The sequence below is a fragment of the Sparus aurata genome, chromosome 17 (genome assembly GCF_900880675.1).
Source record: "Sparus aurata chromosome 17, fSpaAur1.1, whole genome shotgun sequence".
In the NCBI taxonomy this organism is placed as follows: Eukaryota; Metazoa; Chordata; class Actinopteri; order Spariformes; family Sparidae; genus Sparus; species Sparus aurata.
Genome location: NC_044203.1, coordinates 35,304,261 through 35,322,664, shown reverse-complemented (window position 1 = coordinate 35,322,664; position 18,404 = coordinate 35,304,261). Strand labels below are relative to the sequence as shown.

The following is an 18,404-nucleotide window of genomic DNA, read 5'->3' as shown; positions in this document are numbered from 1 at the left end:
AACAAGGGGGTCTCGTAGGTAGGATGGGAGTGTGTGTGTGTGTGTGTGTGTGTGTGTGTGTGTGTGTGTGTGTGTGTGTGTGTGTGTGTGTGTGTGTGTTTATGTCACGCTCTTTTGTCTTCCTGCACACAGAAATCTGGCGCTGGCCTCCATGAGTCAATCAACAGCTCCATACAGCGAAACATGAGAATTACTGAATGAACACACACACACTTTAGTCCAAGCGTGTGTGTGTGTGTGTGTGTGTGTGTGTGTGTGTGTATCTATATTTAAAGAGTACATTAGGGTGACATGTGCATGTGTTTTTGCCTATATGTCCATAGATATGTACATTAAAGTATTTATATGACTTAGGTTTGCACATCTTTAACTGTGTGTGTGTGTGTGTGTGTGTGTGTGTGTGTGTGTGTGTGTGTGTGTGAAGCTTCTGAATTTGACCCATCTGACCGCGACCTCACCTCATGTAAACAAAGCGTCTCTTTAGCGGTGTAACTGTAACGATGCAGTGAGTCACAGCCTCTGATCTTCAACATAAACAGTGAAAGGTTGAGAGAAAAAAAAAAACACTGCAGAACCAAACCGAACCGGACAAATACAGAAGGACATCTTCTTCAATATAATTAAGATTGGAAGCTTTAGATCACTACTGCTGTCACTGCTAGTCAAAACAAATTTCACACTATAGGATTTGGTTTCACAGATATTTAATCAACCTGCCAGATATCGCTCAGGCACATCGGAGCCTCTCTCAGATTGCGTTTTCAAAAAATTCACAGAAAGCAATCGTCACATTTTCCCTCTGACCTTGGACTTTTCTCCAAAAAACTAACCCTGAGAAGAAAATCGGGGCTTAATTAGATTAAGGTGTTGGTTTAACTTTTAGTCCGTCTTTGCCTGGAACTGATTTTTACACATCTGACTCATTGGGTGCAAAGATCTTTCTTTCTTTTCCTCCAGCTCTTCTGCTGTCAGGTAAAAGAAACGTATAAAAGCAACAAAATACTAAACATATGGACACGGACATCATGGCAAAGCAAATATACTATACAATGTGCCATAACATGAAATGTAAGTCATATAAAAAGTATGTGACCATTATTAATGGAGGCAGCTGACAGAAGAATTTAGAGGAAATATACTGCGTGTTGTGCAAAAGGCGCATCGTGTTTGAATTACCAGTTGCAGAGGTCACGTACGGTATATGTGCAGATAAGAATGCACTGTGGTAACACGCATTACATTTCAGCACAGACGCATCATGAATCATGGGAAAGCGGTGGTCATTTTGATTCAGAGCTCACAATAAATGGATGGTGTTCCAACCGCCTGAGAATGCTGTTCACATCTTGAAATCATAAATTCACAATCCATACTGGCCCGTCTTAAAAAGACGTGGCGACTCCTCCTCTCTGATGGATGATGGTTTCAGCAAATGTCCGGAGAAGATTTGAGGGGGGAAAAAAAATGTCATTTTTCTGGTGCTGGTCCAGCTTCTGCGTTCAATTTTCAAAAGAATGACCGCCGACACCATCCTCACCACGTCAGTATGATCTGTGTGAAATACGACTTCATACTGAATCATCTCTCGTGGGATTTACACCCTCGTGATGATGATGATGGTGACTGCACGATGATTTGACAGTGTTTGGTTTGTGCTAAATTGTAAATTGCTAAATTCCGACCAAACCCGGAGGCCCAGCAATAACATTCCTGTTGTGTGGAGAGAGATATCCCATTCTGTGGTGTAAAAACACTAAAAAAATTTCAACTGTCAACTTGAAAACTAAAATGACGGTTTAAAAATCTAATAAACGGTTAAAAATATTTACAAAAATGTTTTTATTTCCTCCTGTGTGCATTTAACTATGTGCTGCTCTGGTATTTTCTGTTTTATGTCTGTGAAGCACTAGATAAATAAAGTTGCGTTTGTGTATTGTAAGATTCAGTTGAGGAGTCATTTCTCCAGTTGTTTTCACTCAGTGCGTTTACATGACACTCGAGAAAACCGAATTACTGTGTTAGTCCGACTATGATCGGATTTTTAGAATGCATGTATACACCTTAGTCTGACTAAAATCGGACCGGATCGGATTTCTCATAGTCGAATTAAAACACCCAGATTATTTGATTGATAGTCGCATTACTCCTGCATGTAGACGTTCCAGCAGATCGGATCGGATTTTGCGTTCTGCGCAGGCGCATGATTTTTTCACCGGGGCTGTGAGCCGGAAGTAGACGGACGGCGACGGAGGCGGCGTCTTTCCTCCGAAATCACCGCAAGAAAGAGCGCCATTGTGCATCTAGTTTGTGTAATTATCATGTACACCATATACGAAGTGTACAAAGATGTAGCTTCGTCTCGCTCTTCGTACGCCATCTTTCTTGAATGCCGAGGCAGCTGGTGACGTAAAGAGGTCAGCCGGAGGTGCCCCGTTAACACTAGTTGAAATGGGTACAGCGCCACCTAGCGTACCGGGGTATGACATGCTCCGGCCCAATAATCCGATTTTCTCACCGGCATGTATACTCAGATAATTGCAGTTGTCTGATTGAGTAGCGTAGTCGAACTATGGCTGTAATCCAACTAAGCTGTGCATGTAAACGCACTGACTGTCTTTACTGCCCGCTGACATGGTTTGTCCTCCTGCAGCAGCACCATCTTCAAAGCAGGCATAGTTTTGGTGTGAGAAGATACGAAAGCTTTCCTGCAACATCTCGTTTACACCACGGAGGTGAAATGACTGTTGGTGATGACTGACGGATGTTATGATGATTTCATCGCTCACTTTAAATCAACCAGCTCACTGCAGCTCACTGAACATGAAACCACCTCAGTTTAGTTTGTTTTGCCGAGGAGACGAACAAAGGGATTTGAAATCCGGTTGACGTGCACACACAACTACAAAAAAATGATGACAAAATGCAAAAAACAATTGGGGTATTGTGGACACAAATGTCAACATCTGGCAGCTTGAAAAAACTCAACTGATTAGTAACATGTTCAATATCGCAGTTCGTAAATGAAAACCACAGAAGAGAGAGACGAGACCAGCAGGTTTAAAGGACTGAAATGTGTCTTTACAATAAACTTGGCAGGATGAGTCTTCAGATAATGAAACTAAACATGAATCACTTTTCTTTCCAACAAAGGAAACTTCTCCCCTCTTGGTTCAGACCACAGAAAACAAACTGTGGGTGCGATCTAACACAGCCAGCGTCAGCCGTATGTAGAGCAACACCAACACCGCCAGGGTTAGAGGTTTTACTCGCAGTGGGGCTACAGATTTTAAAAACGTGTGTTCCCATGGCACTATAAGGAGCCTCTGATAAAAAAAAAAAAACACCACCAACTGGTTTGCATTACACACTCTGTAAATTTACGTTTGCACGTCAACATGCACACAAAAGGTGGAACAGAGGAAACAGAGGACGTTGAGACGTGTATCAGCTCCAAGCGAATGCCAAATGCTGTGTTACAGGACGGGTGATGTTCTTTTAATGAGCCGATAGCAGATACCGGTGTTCGGGGTCGGGAGGTCGTGTGTACGCAGTGTCTGGCTGATTCAGATCAAAGCTACCGCCGACTGGTCGAGGTGACCGAGTCTCGCCCAACAGCCAGACGACAGAACACACAGCGTAAAGGCTGATAAGGGCTGAACAAACACACACCAACACACACCTCTCACTCACTCAGTCACTCCCTCTGTTCAGACTGTGGAGGAGGACGTGATGAAGGAGAGGAGAGCAGCTGATGAACTGTGTGTGCTGGATGCATGGATGGATGTGTGGGTGAGTGAGTGACAGAAAGGCCGGGAAAGAACGGAAGTGATTCATGACACTATGGAAGATCTTACGCAAAACCAGCTGCTTAAGGGATGAAAGAGTTTCCTTTTAAAATAAAATGTAATATTGAGTAGAGTATTGTCTTGAAATAATCAACAAATGAAACACATTTATGCACTGAAACTGCAGCAACACCTCTTTTGCAGAATCAGACTCTCTGCCAGAATTTACTGTTTTAACCTTTATTGTGACTCTCTCAGTGCAAACTAAGGAGGTCTGTGGGGCCGTCGAGGTCAAGAACTATGAATATATTGTTTTAAAACCACAGAGTCCACATCACAACTCTCATGATAACTTCAGTGATTAACAACAGAGACACTGACAGCAAATCAAAATCCATCTGGACTTAATTTAGATTGATTTGGGGACATTTTTCTACAAAACTAAGGGCATCTTGTGCAACCAATCAGCCATTCTATACAGCTCAACTATATGAGAGGACTACATGAAATGTAATGCAGAGGCACAGTTTGTGCTGTGGTCACCCTATTAGAAATAAATACAAAAAAATGGACGATAACACACAAAAGAGAGAAAGGGTGCTATACACTCACCCATGGGCTCCAGGACGAACTGGTCCTGAGTGACAGCCAGAGGAGGCTGAATGCTGACGGTCAGCTTAGAGGCCTGGACGACAGAACTGGCCTTCACCTTCACCTGGAGAGAGGAAGACAGGTTTTAGTAGGGAGACACGGAGGGAAAAACAAGACACGATACAAGAAAATGTAGAGACATAATGAGATAAGGACAGCAGGGAAATTCACCTGTATGGTCACTGAAGGGACAGGTAGACCGTCGATATCTTGGATCAGAGCTTGCTGTAGAAACGGGAAAGGAAAGGAAAATGATGAGACTGCCAGTGTGTGCTTCTGGTTGTAAATGTATAAATGTGTCTCGTGTGTTTACCGATTCACTGTCCATGTTGGCAGACACAGCAGCTGTAACAATCAGGTCCTCCTCAATGTCCGTTTTTGGCAGAATGTCTAGAATGACAACACAGGAGTTTTACATGTTATACAGAAAAACAGGGGATGAGATTGTTTAAGTGTTTAAGTGGACTAGTGTTGACTAATCTGATACGTTTAATCGTATCTAATATATAAATCCACGAGCAGTCTCCTACCCTGAGTCCTGGTGGCCTCTCGGATGAACTTCTGCAGCTTCTTCATCTCAGCATCCACCTGCTCGTAGTCGGCCTCCCTGGCGTCCACCTTGGGCGTGGAGAAGAAGGAGGGGTCCGTACCCATGTAGGAGCACAGGAGGTGACCGCTGGAGCTCAGACTGATGACGACTCCTTTTAAATCCCTGAGGAGAGGAGAGGAGAGGAGAGGAGAGGAGAGGAGAGGAAGAATTTACTCGTCAAGATGTAAATCTGGTACTTTTACTGAGTGTGTCCTTTGCGGCTTTCTAGGTTTATTATGTTTTTGCTTTGAAGGAAACAGAATTCAAAGTTCAGAATTGGTTTGTGATGTGGAACGAGATGGAAAGAGGGAGAGCACGAGGAAATGCTGAGTGATGCAATAAGGTATGTTTCTGTTTGTGTGTGTGTGTGTTAACTGGTAGCAGATGTGTTGTAGTTCCAGTCCACTGAGGTAGTAACACACACACACACACACACACACACACACACACACACAGACACACACACACACACACACACACACACACACGCCGGGGGTTCAGGTCTAGAGCAGCGGCTGGCTCCACACCTGCACAGGAGGGTGTCTGAGGGGGCATAAAACTTTCACTTTAACTGCTGCGGAAACACACACACACTCTCAGCTACACACACAAACACACACACTTCCTAACACACACAGATTTAAGACACTTTGCCACATCCATGCCTCTCTGTTGGCCAGATCACAAATGTGATTGCAATCCATCTTGGTTGAAGTGTTCGCTATTAACAATCCACAACCCGACACAGAGACATGAATGAATTGTATTTCTGAACCGCGAGAGACAAACTTTATCGTTTTCACTTTTCAAAGACTCTCATTTAAACATCTTCAGCGTTTGGCTAGAATGTGTCTCAAACCATCTTTCAGCTTTCATTAGTCCACATTCACACTTAGCTTTTGTGAGATCAGATAGGGAAGTGATGAAGTCTAAAACGGTTTATAGACTCACATTTATACAGACGTGACAAACTGCTGTAGAAACACAAACACACATGTTCATAAAATAGCTCTCACTTTCACTGACGCACAAAAACACACACACACACACACGCACGCAGCTTTCTCCCCCGTTACCCTCACTGAAATGGAGTTCCCACTACACTCGAGAGAAAGACTGCTGATCGTAAATATGAACAGAAAAAGCAGACAGGAGGAAACACACAGCAGCAGATGTTTGCTGTCGATACAGAAATAACATACTGTGTGTGTTAACACGAAAGACAGTATGTAATTCCAATACTACGACAGCACAATACGTAAGGAGCCTGAATAAAACATATCATTTACGCCTCCAGGTCCGTCCAAAGTCCACCATCAGGGTCAATCATCATCGTCTTTCTGAAAAGTTTTACCCTGTTTTCAGGGATGTTACGCTACCAAAACGTTTGGTGGATGTCTGAGACACGTGCTGAAAAAACAAGTGGTCAGTTTTTGGGTGAAAGCCCAAAACATTTTAAGCATTTCTTTATAACAGAATGGGGTCGCACATGTACCCGAATGAAAATAATGTGTGTAAATGAGTTATGTGTCCTGTCTGACACAATGGGATCAGAGCGTAATCTTTGAAGTGCAGAAAACTTCTGTGTTGCTTTTCATCTGCGGTTGCATGTTAATTATTGGTGCCTCATGCTGCTGCCATCAATTTATGCATGCCAGGGTCTGATTTTCCACGGGTCTGTTTCAGATCGGGTCCAAATTTGGACATGTAGCCGTCGAGGACAGTTTGGAAGGCCGAAGAAAGCCTGATCCTTTAATCCGAGGCTGGCAGAATTAAGTAATAAAATTTAATACCACACCAAAACAAAGCAAAGACTCCTGGAGCACTGCTGTAAATCAAACAGAGATATTCACAGGGTGTGTGTGTGTGTGTGTGTGTGTATGTATGTGTGTGTGTGTGTGTGTGTGTGTGTGTGTGTGTGTATGTATGTGTGTGTTCCTCTCCCACACTCTGCGCTGTGTACCACCAACACACCAGCAAGACGATGGCTATCAAGTGCTTTAAAACAACAAAGCCTTGAACTAAACCAAACAGCTACCCAGACACACACTATCTCCTGCATCTAAAACACACACACACACACACACACACACACAAACCACATCATTTGTCAGCCATGTTTGTATTCCGCGTTGTAATTGTATCAAATTGTTGTTCGATGGGAGTCCACAGCTGGCCCCTCCCTGCTCTGCTCTGATTGGACAGCTGGAAGGCATTGTCGGGTCATTTCCTGTCAAAAGTCACACACTGGATTTCACAAGCTGATTAACACAACGAGACACCTGCTGTGCATATGTGTATTTACCTGCACACATGAAATGAGTGTGTCTGAGTGTGTGATCATATCAGAAAATGAGACCTACGAGCCTTCTCATGTGTGTCCATGCGTTGTGTGATTTGTTGCTTCCTGTGAGATAAAACTTTCAAGAGACTTTAGAGAAACACTTGCACCACAGTGGGGGTGGAAAAGAAATTCTGAGAAACAAACGTGTGTTTCAGGTGCAAAGACAGGGAGGAGCCAGGTGGAGCGCTAACAGTCACTAAGAGCATGTTTATGCTTCTTTGACGGAGTTTCTCTGTTGGAGCTCGGAGAAGCTTGTTAAGCTCTAAATGTACCAGCAGGGGCCGTGTGTTGCATTTGCCAGAGAAGAAGAATAAATCAGTCATACATGTACGGTGCTGTGTCTCTACTGCTGCTGGTGAAAACCTGCTAATGTTACCGGCAGCTAATAAAGAGCTGTACAAACTTGGGTAGCGATCAGCCGGCGTCCTGCACAGAGCTGCATCGATGGGAGGAACCAAGACCTTTTACATCCCAAGTTTTCTTTGGGGGGGACCTGGCATTAATATGGCTGAAACCACGCAAAGGAAATTTAAGAGCTGCTAGCTTAGGTTAGTTCGTACCATTAGCGACCAGGTTAGTGTTCGAAAACTTCTCATTCTCAGTGTGTATGCTGTAAGCTCGGGGGTTGTTTTTTGAAAACTCTAACACACAGATAAGGGAAAGGGAGAAAAATGCTGACTGAAAAGGTTAGCCAGCATTCAGTCAGCATCCACTACAAGTATTAAAAGGATATTCCGGTGTAAAATTAATCCATGGTCTAAATCACCATGAAACTGTGTTAGACTCCCTCTCGAGAGATAAAGTTTGCAGACCACTAGCTAACATAGTTTTAGCATCCTCAGAAACGACCGCACGACAACAATACATTGCAGTCAATGGATCCAAATATAAACCGCCACCAAAAAGCCACAAATAATGCTCAGAACAGCACCAAACTTCAGCAACAGTACAAATAGGGTCTCAGCACATAGTCCGGGGCATCTAACCTCCGCTAGCTTAGCTGGATTTCTATTGTAAAGCTAAAAACAGATTTCAACTCTCCTTCATCAGCTTCCGGGTCGGGGAAGTCCCGACGCGATGATTACCGAGTGCGGTTAGAAATGCTCAATTCCGTTCTTTTCCCTGTCCGCTCTCGATAATAACTGTTATAAACTGGCAGGTAAGACACATATGAACTTTGATTGCTTTTCCATGGAGTCATAATCATACATTTTCATCCATGAGCCGCGGAACTCTACTGCACTCGGTAATCGACTCGTCGGGACTTCCCGTCAACAGGAAGCTGCTGCAGAAGAGTGGTAAATTTAGTCAGCTTTTCAGTAGAAATCCAGCTAAGCTAGCGGAGGTTAGATGCCCCGGACTATGTGCTGAGACCCTATTTGTACTGTTGCTGAAGTTTGGTGCTGTTCTGAGCATTATTTGTGGCTTTTTGGTGGCGGTTTATATTTGGATCCATTTACTGCAGTGTATTGTTGTCGTGCGGTCGTTTCTGAGGTTGATAAAACTCCGTAAATTAGCGGTCTGCTAACTTGATCTCTCGAGAGGGAGTCTAACACAGTTTCACGGTGATTTAGACCATGGATTAAATTTACACCAGTATATCCCTTTAAGTGTTTTACATGTACAAGAAAGAATATATGATTTCATAATATTAGCCTGTCATTCTTGGAGGTTGCAGTAAGGACTCCTTGATGAAAACTGTCTTGGTTCCACTGTCAGTATCCCTCAGAGAGAAACTGTGACTTCAGATGTGTTTTGATGGAGGTTGGCACTCACGGGAAGTTGGCGATGCGAACGGCCACGGGCACATAGGGGAGCTGGGCCGCCCACTTCAGAGTCACATCCTGGTAAACCAGCAGCATGTTGGTGTGGTTACCCATCAGCAGGTTGGTCGTGCCATCAGTCACTAAATGAAACCAGAGAAAATGCAGAAAAGAGCGTATTCATGTTAACTGTCCAGAACAAGTTATGTTAATGACCTTAAAAACAAAAAAATTGAATTTGATACAATAATAAATGATGTGTAAAACCTTAGACGTTAGAAGTACTCCAATATAAACTTCATTTTAATGTTTTGAGTCCACTTACTGACTTATATGCTGCTAAGAAACCTGGCCTCAGTTTCATGGCAGCACAAATTTGAGGGTTTTGTCTCAGATTTTTTAGCTTTGGGGGAAAAAAAAAAAATGGGCATATTCACAAATCCAACCACAGAGTACAGAAATAACAAATTCCTGTGGTGGGTGGCATTGCCCTTAAAGATGAGTGCCACTTGCTCTCTCCTGTACAGAAAAAAAATCATCTCTTTACATCTCACATCTGGTTTGTACATCGAATTTTGTCGTTTAGAATCTTTCATTTTAAGACAAGGCCAGCTTTTATAGGTGTATATATAACTAAAGTTACACATACACTTTCTCCTGTGACTCATGGCTCGAAACATTAAATATAAATACTACTTATGTTTCACACACACACACACACACAGACACACACAAATGTCCGGTCCATCCCACCAATGGCGCAGTTACCACCTAGAGAGATCTGAGGTGACGGCCACACGCAGAAACAAAACACGCCTCGCTCGCACAGTTGGATACACAAGTTGGAATATGGTAACAGCGGTCAGCAGGGTGGCACAGCGCAGGGGTCAAAATGACAGAGTGTGTGTTGGTGCCACATCAAAGCAAACACACACACCTTCTATCTCAGCATCAGCATTATAATTACAGCCTAATTATAAAGGTCCGATCTACGTTCTGCCGTTATGCTCAAGCCGAGCATTAGCTGCTTTCTTTCTTTCTATCCTCTTCAATCTACAACTCTTAACTACACACTCCCCTCTCTTTAGACCTCTTTTTCCTTTTCTTCATTCATACCTGCCAACATTAGGCTGTGGAAAAGAGGGGATATACTCTCAACGCATTTTCAACAAAATGATTTGAAATAAAAACGTAGAAGCTGAGAAACACCCGTTTATTTTGTATGAAATCTGGAGTTAATGGGAGAAATTACCAATCGGGAGCACAGTGGTAGAAATGGATAAAACACGGACACACCAACGTAAATCTGCTGGTACATTTGCTCTCTTGTTCCCTCATCTTTTATCCACATTTCCTTATTTTTTCAACGCTCTGTCCCTTGTTTCACTCTCACTTTCCACTCATCCTGCCTTTCAGTTCTTCCAGTCCTCGTTTTTCTTCTCTCCTCTACCCAGAGTGTCTGTAATCACTGCTTGGAGGAGAAAGGTGGTCGAAGACATACACCAGGTACTGTTCTCTGTTTGGATGCAGCCAGGGACATTTGTTGGATGTCAATTCCTTTCCTGTCTGTCTCTCTCTCTCTTTCTCCCATACTTGCCAATCTTGTGACTTCTAAAAACAGGTAGGATTCTGGTGACTTTGAAAAACTTAAAATAACGCACTGAAACAGTATTTTTACTAGCTTTAAAGTGTACTTTTTGTTCTCAGGGAAAGAATGCGGAACAATTTGCCCCTCAGGTGTGAATCTCTGGCATAAATATAAAGTTAATTGCTTGAAATCTGCTTGAGTATTTTTCCCAGTGAGTCACAACAGTACGGTAGACTTCACGCTGCAGAGAGCCAGAAGCGGTTGTGATAACCAAAAGGGGGGAAAAGGTGTGAAAATTTGCAAAATAAATACATTAATCAGGAATGCAGGAAAATGGTGATGCCCGGGAGGGAAACGGAAGAGATGAAATGCGGGAGTCTACTTGTGTCGCTCCACTGTCTGCTGTCTAACAACCGCTTCCTGGAAGTAATCTTACTGAATGACGGAGTAGAGAAAGAGCATTCGTGTCAGTGTTTTACAAATGTTAACTGGCTCTTGATTGATCTCTACTTCTGTATGTTCTTGTTTCTTTTTTATGTTCATGCTCACCAAATCATTCAGTCAGCAACTGAGCCCTAATCTAAATTAATCTGTCACTCATTTGTCTTGTTTCTAGAAGCGGGGGATCATATAATTTTTATTCCCAACCAAGAGATTTAGTCTCTCCTTGTAGATTGAATGCAGGAGCTGGACCTGAAGCCAATAAAGTTGTTTGGGAAAAGAAAGAAACAGACAGACAGACAGACAGAGGGAGGCAGACGGGGAGAGAGAGGGCAGCGGTCCAGCAGAGGCAGCTGTGAGGCTCAAGGCCAGAAGGAAAGCGTTAGGAAACCCTCAAGAGATCACTGTTGTCAGTCCTCCTCTGCACTACACTCACAACTGTGAGGGTTCTGTGGAGATCCACAAAATGACCTTGCACCATAAAAGAACTCTTTCTTATTGTTCGCTTGCAGCTCTGACCGTCACAGTGTCAATAAATGTTGGCCTGTCGACCAAGCGTGGACGCAGAAGACGGCTGTGATCCTGGGAGTGGCCGTCTTCCAGACGTTTGGGAATTTTTTGTGGTTTTCCATTGTTGACAGGAATCACGTCCCAATAAAAGCGCCTTTTGTTGAGCTGGCAGATCATGTATTGAATTTATAGCTGATTTCCAAGAGTCATTTGAATAATCTAAATAATGTCTGGAGCAGATAGCGAGGGGCACTTTAAAAGCTGAGATATTTTAATTCTAAAATTGAAAACAGATATTGGTCGAAAAGCTCTTGGCCGTTCTTGTAATCCCTCCATCAATTCTCCCCTCTGGATCTTTCCCCGAGTCTATTTTTCGCTATCCTTCACGTCCTTTTTTATTTTCTCTTTCCATCTGTCAGCTCTCTGGTGTATTTCGAATCAAGTGTAATACTCTCACAGAAACAGCTCTGTGGTACACTGTTGCGTAAACTAAACCAGACAGAAACATTTTTCTTTCTCATAAAAAGGTTGTTTATTGTTCCATGCACAAAAGGTTACGCACAGAACTTTTATTCTACTGTATTCGAGCAACGTTCTGGAGGTCCGACCATATCTGGGTGATTAGTTTTGCTTGTGGTGATAAGAATCAGGGCTGCAGAGAAAGTTATACCACTTTCCTCCTTTTTATTCTATATCAAAAAATAAACAAATTCAAAGTGGAAACAGACAACTTTCCCCACCCTAGAGTTTCTAAGTGGTATTATTGTTGGCGCTGCCGTCACAAAGACAACCGTATCGCTTTACGTTTCCGTCAGAGCGGCGGTTTACGCATTCCAGTATGCCTCCATTTTCCCGGGAGACTTCGTGCCCACTCGCAGGCAGAATTGCCAAGCGAAAGAAAGAGTTTATAGCCATTTTATTATTTTAGCCATTACATTGTGAAATCAACATTTACTTCATAATTATATGTTGAAGTAAAAACTTTGCCTGCCAGTTTGAAGCTTTTGTCCTCAGATTCCACGTTAAATAAAGTGGGCAGAAACAAGGAAAGGGATCCTGTTTTAGAGTTAAACTTGACGAGGAACACACTGATGAGACGGAAACACAAAGAGGCATGAAATGTCTGAATGAATCTGGGCTTTCACAAAATCAGTGGCCTAAAGAGTTCAAACCAACAATATTCTTGCGATATCTATAAAACATTTATGACAGATGGGAAACACGATAAGGTGCATAACCACAAAAAACTAGGACAAAGCGAGAACGGAAAGAAAATGAAATGATTTAAGTGGCAAAGTATTACTTATACACTGTTATCATATCTGTATTATTAACACAATATCAATATTCAATTTGTAAATGCCCCTGTCATCGTCAGTATCAGTTTATCAGACACCCCAAGAGGATAGAAATAAGAGGAACCCTAAAACTAATGTGTGAGCACATTTTTGTGTTCGTCTTCACGTCTTCTTTTCTAAATTGCTGCAATCAAGCTGCAATTTGATACAACTGCACTGTAATTGCCAATTATTGAATAATGGAATTGTGTGTGCGTGTGTGCGTGTTGGTAAAGGTCACACTGGAGTCTACAATTTGTTCTGTTTCCTGCCTCCTTCGTCTCCCTCTGAATCTGGAAGAGAAGTGTGTAAAGTGGAGACCATCTGAACATCTGATGGCGCAGTTAGCTTGTCTGCTGTGTGTGTGTGTGTGTGAGAAGCAGCAGCAGCTCTCGCCTCAGATTCAACGTGTTTTCATCAGAAGAAAAAAGCTACACAATCACCACATTGCACATATTCCCCTAATCCATCTCTGCTCCTTTCAGAGGTGAAGACAGGCTGAGGTGTTCACGTCTGAAACTCTTTACAGATCTTTACAGATTTGTGGCTGTGCTTATTCAACACATATAAAGACATGCCGTGATTTTAATATCCTGTTAATCAACAAACTGCATTAAAACTACCTGGTTTGATAACTCAGAAACAAATCAGCAGCCGTTCTAAAATACTAAGGAAGTATTTTATTTCTGTCTTCTGTCTGTCTTTCTGTCTTCACCTTTTCTCTAAGTGATTAACATCCTGTATCTCCACCATAAAATGTTACTTTTCACTTAATAATTAATTGTTTGTAAGTTTTGTGACACTGAGTCTGAAGTCAGTTTCTTTGAAAAATGTATGGACACACAAGGCATTCACTGTGGTATTAATACATCATATGTTCTATCTATCAATCGACTGCATATATCTGTATTTATTATATTATCCATTCATCTTGCACCATATGTTTATATACTACAGTATGTTCAATACTCCGTTCAGTTTTTGTTCTAATGCATACAGCAGAGCTGCTACAGTTATTCCATCCTGCCGTGCCAAAACCAGCTTCCTGCAGAGCCCAGTCGTGTGGCACCGGGCCACTGCGCAGAATACTTTGTTTTTGTGTATTTTGTTCACTTATTTTCAATACTTTGGTTTGAGGCATGTGCACTGATGCATGCTGAGTTTTGTGTCGCTGCCCTTTTCTTCACTCCAGATTGAACACATCAGAGCGGTACCAGTGCCACATCGGCTAATTTTACAGTATCCCCGCAGCGGCTGTGCTCAGTTCCCTGAGAACTCGCTGTTCTTGAAGGATTTAGTTGCTGGACATTGTCTTACGGATGATTTACTGGCAAACGCTGGGGGAAAAGAAGTGTGAGCACTCCTTAAGAATGACTTAGCATCCTCTTTGACCTCTTTCTCTCTGTGAACAGTGATGCTAACACCTAAACTTTGTGTTTCTACATGTGAAGAGAGCCATCCCTTTATCCCCTCCTATTTCTTTGTGTCCTCTATGTTTCGCTTCAGTCTTTTTAAAGCTACTCTTACACATCCAGTTAAGAGCCTGGTAGATCTGCTTCTAGTACTCAGCCAATCTGTATTTAAGTCCTTAACAGGATCAGGTTTGCAGGAGCGGAGCTGAATGAAAAGCTTGCTGGACAAGAATAACATGAGGACTGTAAAGAAAGATCTTTTTAGAGTTAGCTACTGAAGACGCCCCAGAGATTCAGCATCCTGGTTTACCTGAGGTGTACGGCAGGAAGCAGCTGGGGTTGAACTCCAGCTTCTTCATGAAGCGGATCTGGCCGTTGTCACGCAGACAGTAGAGGTTCCTCTCCCCCAGAACAAAGATGGAGGCGGAGGAGTGGGAGAAGGAGGGCACACAGAGGTCCAGGGCCTGTTCTCCCAGGACAAACGTCCAGTCGGGCTGGAGGACGGACAAAACCACACACACACAGTTACAGCATAAGTCCCACATTAAAACACTGTCTGAACAACATTAACAGAATTTCTGTTTGTTCCAAATTTATGATGGCAGAAATGTGAACAAATGCATTTAAGCTGGATGAATAAAGACACATGGCCCTTTTTAAAAACTTTAAAACATTACCTCATCTGTGCACATTTCTGCCTGAGTCACACAGACAGAATTTCAACAGTACTGGTGGTTGTTTAACTGCCATGATCCCACAAATCCCTTTACTGACAGAAATTAAATACTGCATAGAAGTGTCTCTCTGGCAGCTGGTGGGTTCAGGACTCACCGTCAGCCTCTTGCCTCCGGTCTTGAGGGGCAGGTCTGGATCCTGCCGGCTCTCTGCCTCTGTAGCCACGGCCAGAGTCTCATACCTGTGAGTCAGAGAGACAGCTGCTTACACAAACACACTCCAATACTGTCGATTTAACTTTAACCAAGGTTGAGGACATTTAAAACACTTTATAAGTCACATCTATTTTGATTCAGCAGGTCGGTGTGGGGTGTTGTCGGAGCTGGAAGTGAAATGCCTTGCTCGAGGAAACGTTGCAATGTGCAGGGGGGGAATTTCTAATTTAAGAATCCCTTCAGATATTCCACAGCCAGTCTGAAAACGTGAGTAAATGACTCTCTGGTTACAGTTATTGCTTCTTTTACCACTAACCCAAGACCACAGCAACACACTGAGAGAAATTCCCTCTCGAAGGCCAGGGCAGCAATCCGAGTACACATCATTTATTAACATTTAAATATAGTGGAACACCGTATAACATGTTCATCATTAACTAAATCCACAGCCAGCGTCTTATATTCTCCATCTCTCTTACAGCTTCTGTCAGGTCAGTCAACAAGCCGCTGACCTGCTGTTCCCCGGAACTGTGGTCTATCAGTTTTAATCAGCGAGCTGTTGGCAACTGGCTGAGGATAAAGTGGTCGGACTGATCTGTGGTCAGTTGATTTTGGCCTCTTCGGCATCAGGAGTTTTCCAGTAAGAAGCTGGCAGTCTAAGCAGCTTGGCAGGAATCTATCCACCTCCTCTAACACCTGGACGAACAGAGAGGTCCAACCTCAGACCAGCCTGGCTCCGAACCGCAGCCCAAACACTACATTTCTGCTGATTTATCCACTCACAGTTTTCTCACTCAGTATTACATATTTGGATCACAAACCCGCTGTTAATCAAACCTGGCAGGTCTGAAATCTATCTTTAATCGTACGGGCCATAATCCAATATGGCTGCCAGATTAAGGGCATTGCTTGCAATTTACAACCGTAAAGACCGAGTAAAGTGTTTTTCCAAATATTGAGCGATTCATTTTTTTTTTCCAGCTTTCCAACATCTTTCTCACCACCGTATTAAATTGATTTGAATTTGTATTAGCTGTGGGTGGCTACACCATTTCCTCTGCGCATGGCATTGTGAGCCAACAGTGAACATCAACAGCCCATTCAAACATTTCAACAGCTTTTTTATTAGGACAGTAATTACTTTTTAGTACGAGGGGAAGGCGGTGTCAGTTTGGTTGATGGTTGGGCGACCACTTTGCCTCAGACTGAAATATCTCAACAGCTACCACATGGACGGCCCTGAAAGTTTGTACAGAAGTTCACGGTTAGCGGAGGAAGAATCCTAACGACCGCGGTGATCCCCTGAAAGTTCATCTACCGCCACCAGCAGAATGAGATCTCAGGGTTGATGACATTCTTGTCAGCCTCAGCTGTACTTTGTTTAGCAAGGCAAATGTTGGCATGTTACATCAAGCTGATGAACAAGGTGAATACAACCCTGATTAAAAAGAAGTTAGGAATCTTCTTAAAACAGAAAGAGTGGCTGTAGACCCGTGTCTTCATTGATTACTGTTGGGCCGATCACACAGAGACTCATCGCTACAGGTGCGACTGCTCCAAGAATGCAGTGGAAAAGCATGTTTGGGGTAAAACTGCATGGTGTGCCTGTGGAGCTGCAACTCTGAGGCTTGTGCTGAAATGTTCTTCTAAAAACTGCAATGAAAAGGCAACAGACGGCGCAAGAGGAGCGCATGCCAGGGGCCGAATTCAACACAAACACAACAGTTTTGCTGGTGATTTGTTCCTATCGACGTGTCTCGGTGAGATTAGCCGCATAGTTCTTCATGCATTAGGTGTAAAAAGACTAACTCAGAACTAATCAGTATGTAGTATTAAATTCAAACAATTTAGCTATTAACATCCTCCAGTTATTGACCATACTTTATAGCAAAGCATAGCAGAAGAAATTGTCCCATCACCACCCTGGGAAAGGAGTTTAAGCTGATTATCACATGCAGCCCTCAAAATGACGCTAATTTCTCATAACATTGTGTATAAAACTGCAAATGAAGTGTTCTAATGTTGCGATACAACACGAGATTTATAGTTTTGAACTCGTCCGTACAGTAGCCGTACCCGCTGAGCTTCTATGAGAAACGGCGCGCAGGCTAACGAGCTGCTTTATGGATGACTGCCAGTAAAGAAACCTTTTCATCACACCGTGACCATTTCCAGGGGAAGAAAATGGACTAAAAAATATATTAAACATGTCAGTGGTTTTAGGCTTTTAAAGCAGCACTCAGTGGATCGACAGGCCGACTCCTGCCTGAGCGAATGGATTAAATTCAAGCTAATAATACTAAAATAACACCGTAAAATAACTTGTATTCTTTGACTCTATTTTGATATTTCTATCCCACCCTTCACTTAGATGTCTTATTAATGATGGGGTATGAGGTAGTGTGCATGAATTAAAACTGCACATGCATGTGTGTGTGTGTGACTGTGTGTGTTCGGTTCCATTTGCCAGCAGTTATGTTGGTTTAAGTATTATGAAAGAGGGTAGAAGTCACACAAAGCGCTGTGTGTTACGAGAGAAAAAATGAAAAACCACAAAAATCTGATTATTCCCCTGCATGCCTAACATATGAGGAGGGAGAGCAGGTCACACACACACACACACACACACACACACACGACACTGGCAGCGACACACACTTGGGAACGAGAATTTTTTTTTTTGTTTGCCATTTAAAAAGTGTTTGTGGTGAACATGATGTGTGGACAAAGTTTTGGTGGGGCCTGACTCCCTCACTTTCTCTGTATATATATGTGTGTGTGTGTGTGTGTGTGTGTGTGTGTGTGTGTGTGTGTGTGTGTGTGTGGGTGGTATCAGTCATCATGTAGAGTGAAGGACACTGAGGTTGAGGAAACAGCGCTCTCATTTATATGAAAGAAGATCCCTCTGAAAAACTCCACAAACAAACACACACTCATTTAACTTCAACATATACATCGCACAAGCACAGACACACACACACACACACACACAGCGTGCACACACTACATGCACATATGCTCTCTCGGTGTCATGGATAAACACAAACTAAAATCTCAAAGCTGACGCCAACACACACATGCAAACACACACACA

The 18,404-nt window shown here is 42.9% G+C and overlaps 1 protein-coding gene across 2 annotated transcripts in view; it reads right to left on the bottom strand.

Moving 5' to 3' along the window:
* The window catches only part of bbs9 (Bardet-Biedl syndrome 9), a 177,929-nt gene that overhangs the window by 141,990 nt on the left and 17,535 nt on the right, over window positions 1-18,404 (bottom strand). For both annotated transcript variants that reach the window (XM_030395059.1, XM_030395060.1), the window contains exons 7-13: window positions 15,252-15,336; window positions 14,731-14,914; window positions 9,146-9,275; window positions 4,967-5,148; window positions 4,750-4,826; window positions 4,608-4,661; window positions 4,398-4,500 (exon numbers count right to left, since the gene is read on the bottom strand). In XM_030395059.1, the coding sequence (XP_030250919.1) occupies window positions 4,398-4,500; window positions 4,608-4,661; window positions 4,750-4,826; window positions 4,967-5,148; window positions 9,146-9,275; window positions 14,731-14,914; window positions 15,252-15,336 (815 nt within the window). The remainder of the gene's footprint in view (window positions 1-4,397; window positions 4,501-4,607; window positions 4,662-4,749; window positions 4,827-4,966; window positions 5,149-9,145; window positions 9,276-14,730; window positions 14,915-15,251; window positions 15,337-18,404) is intronic.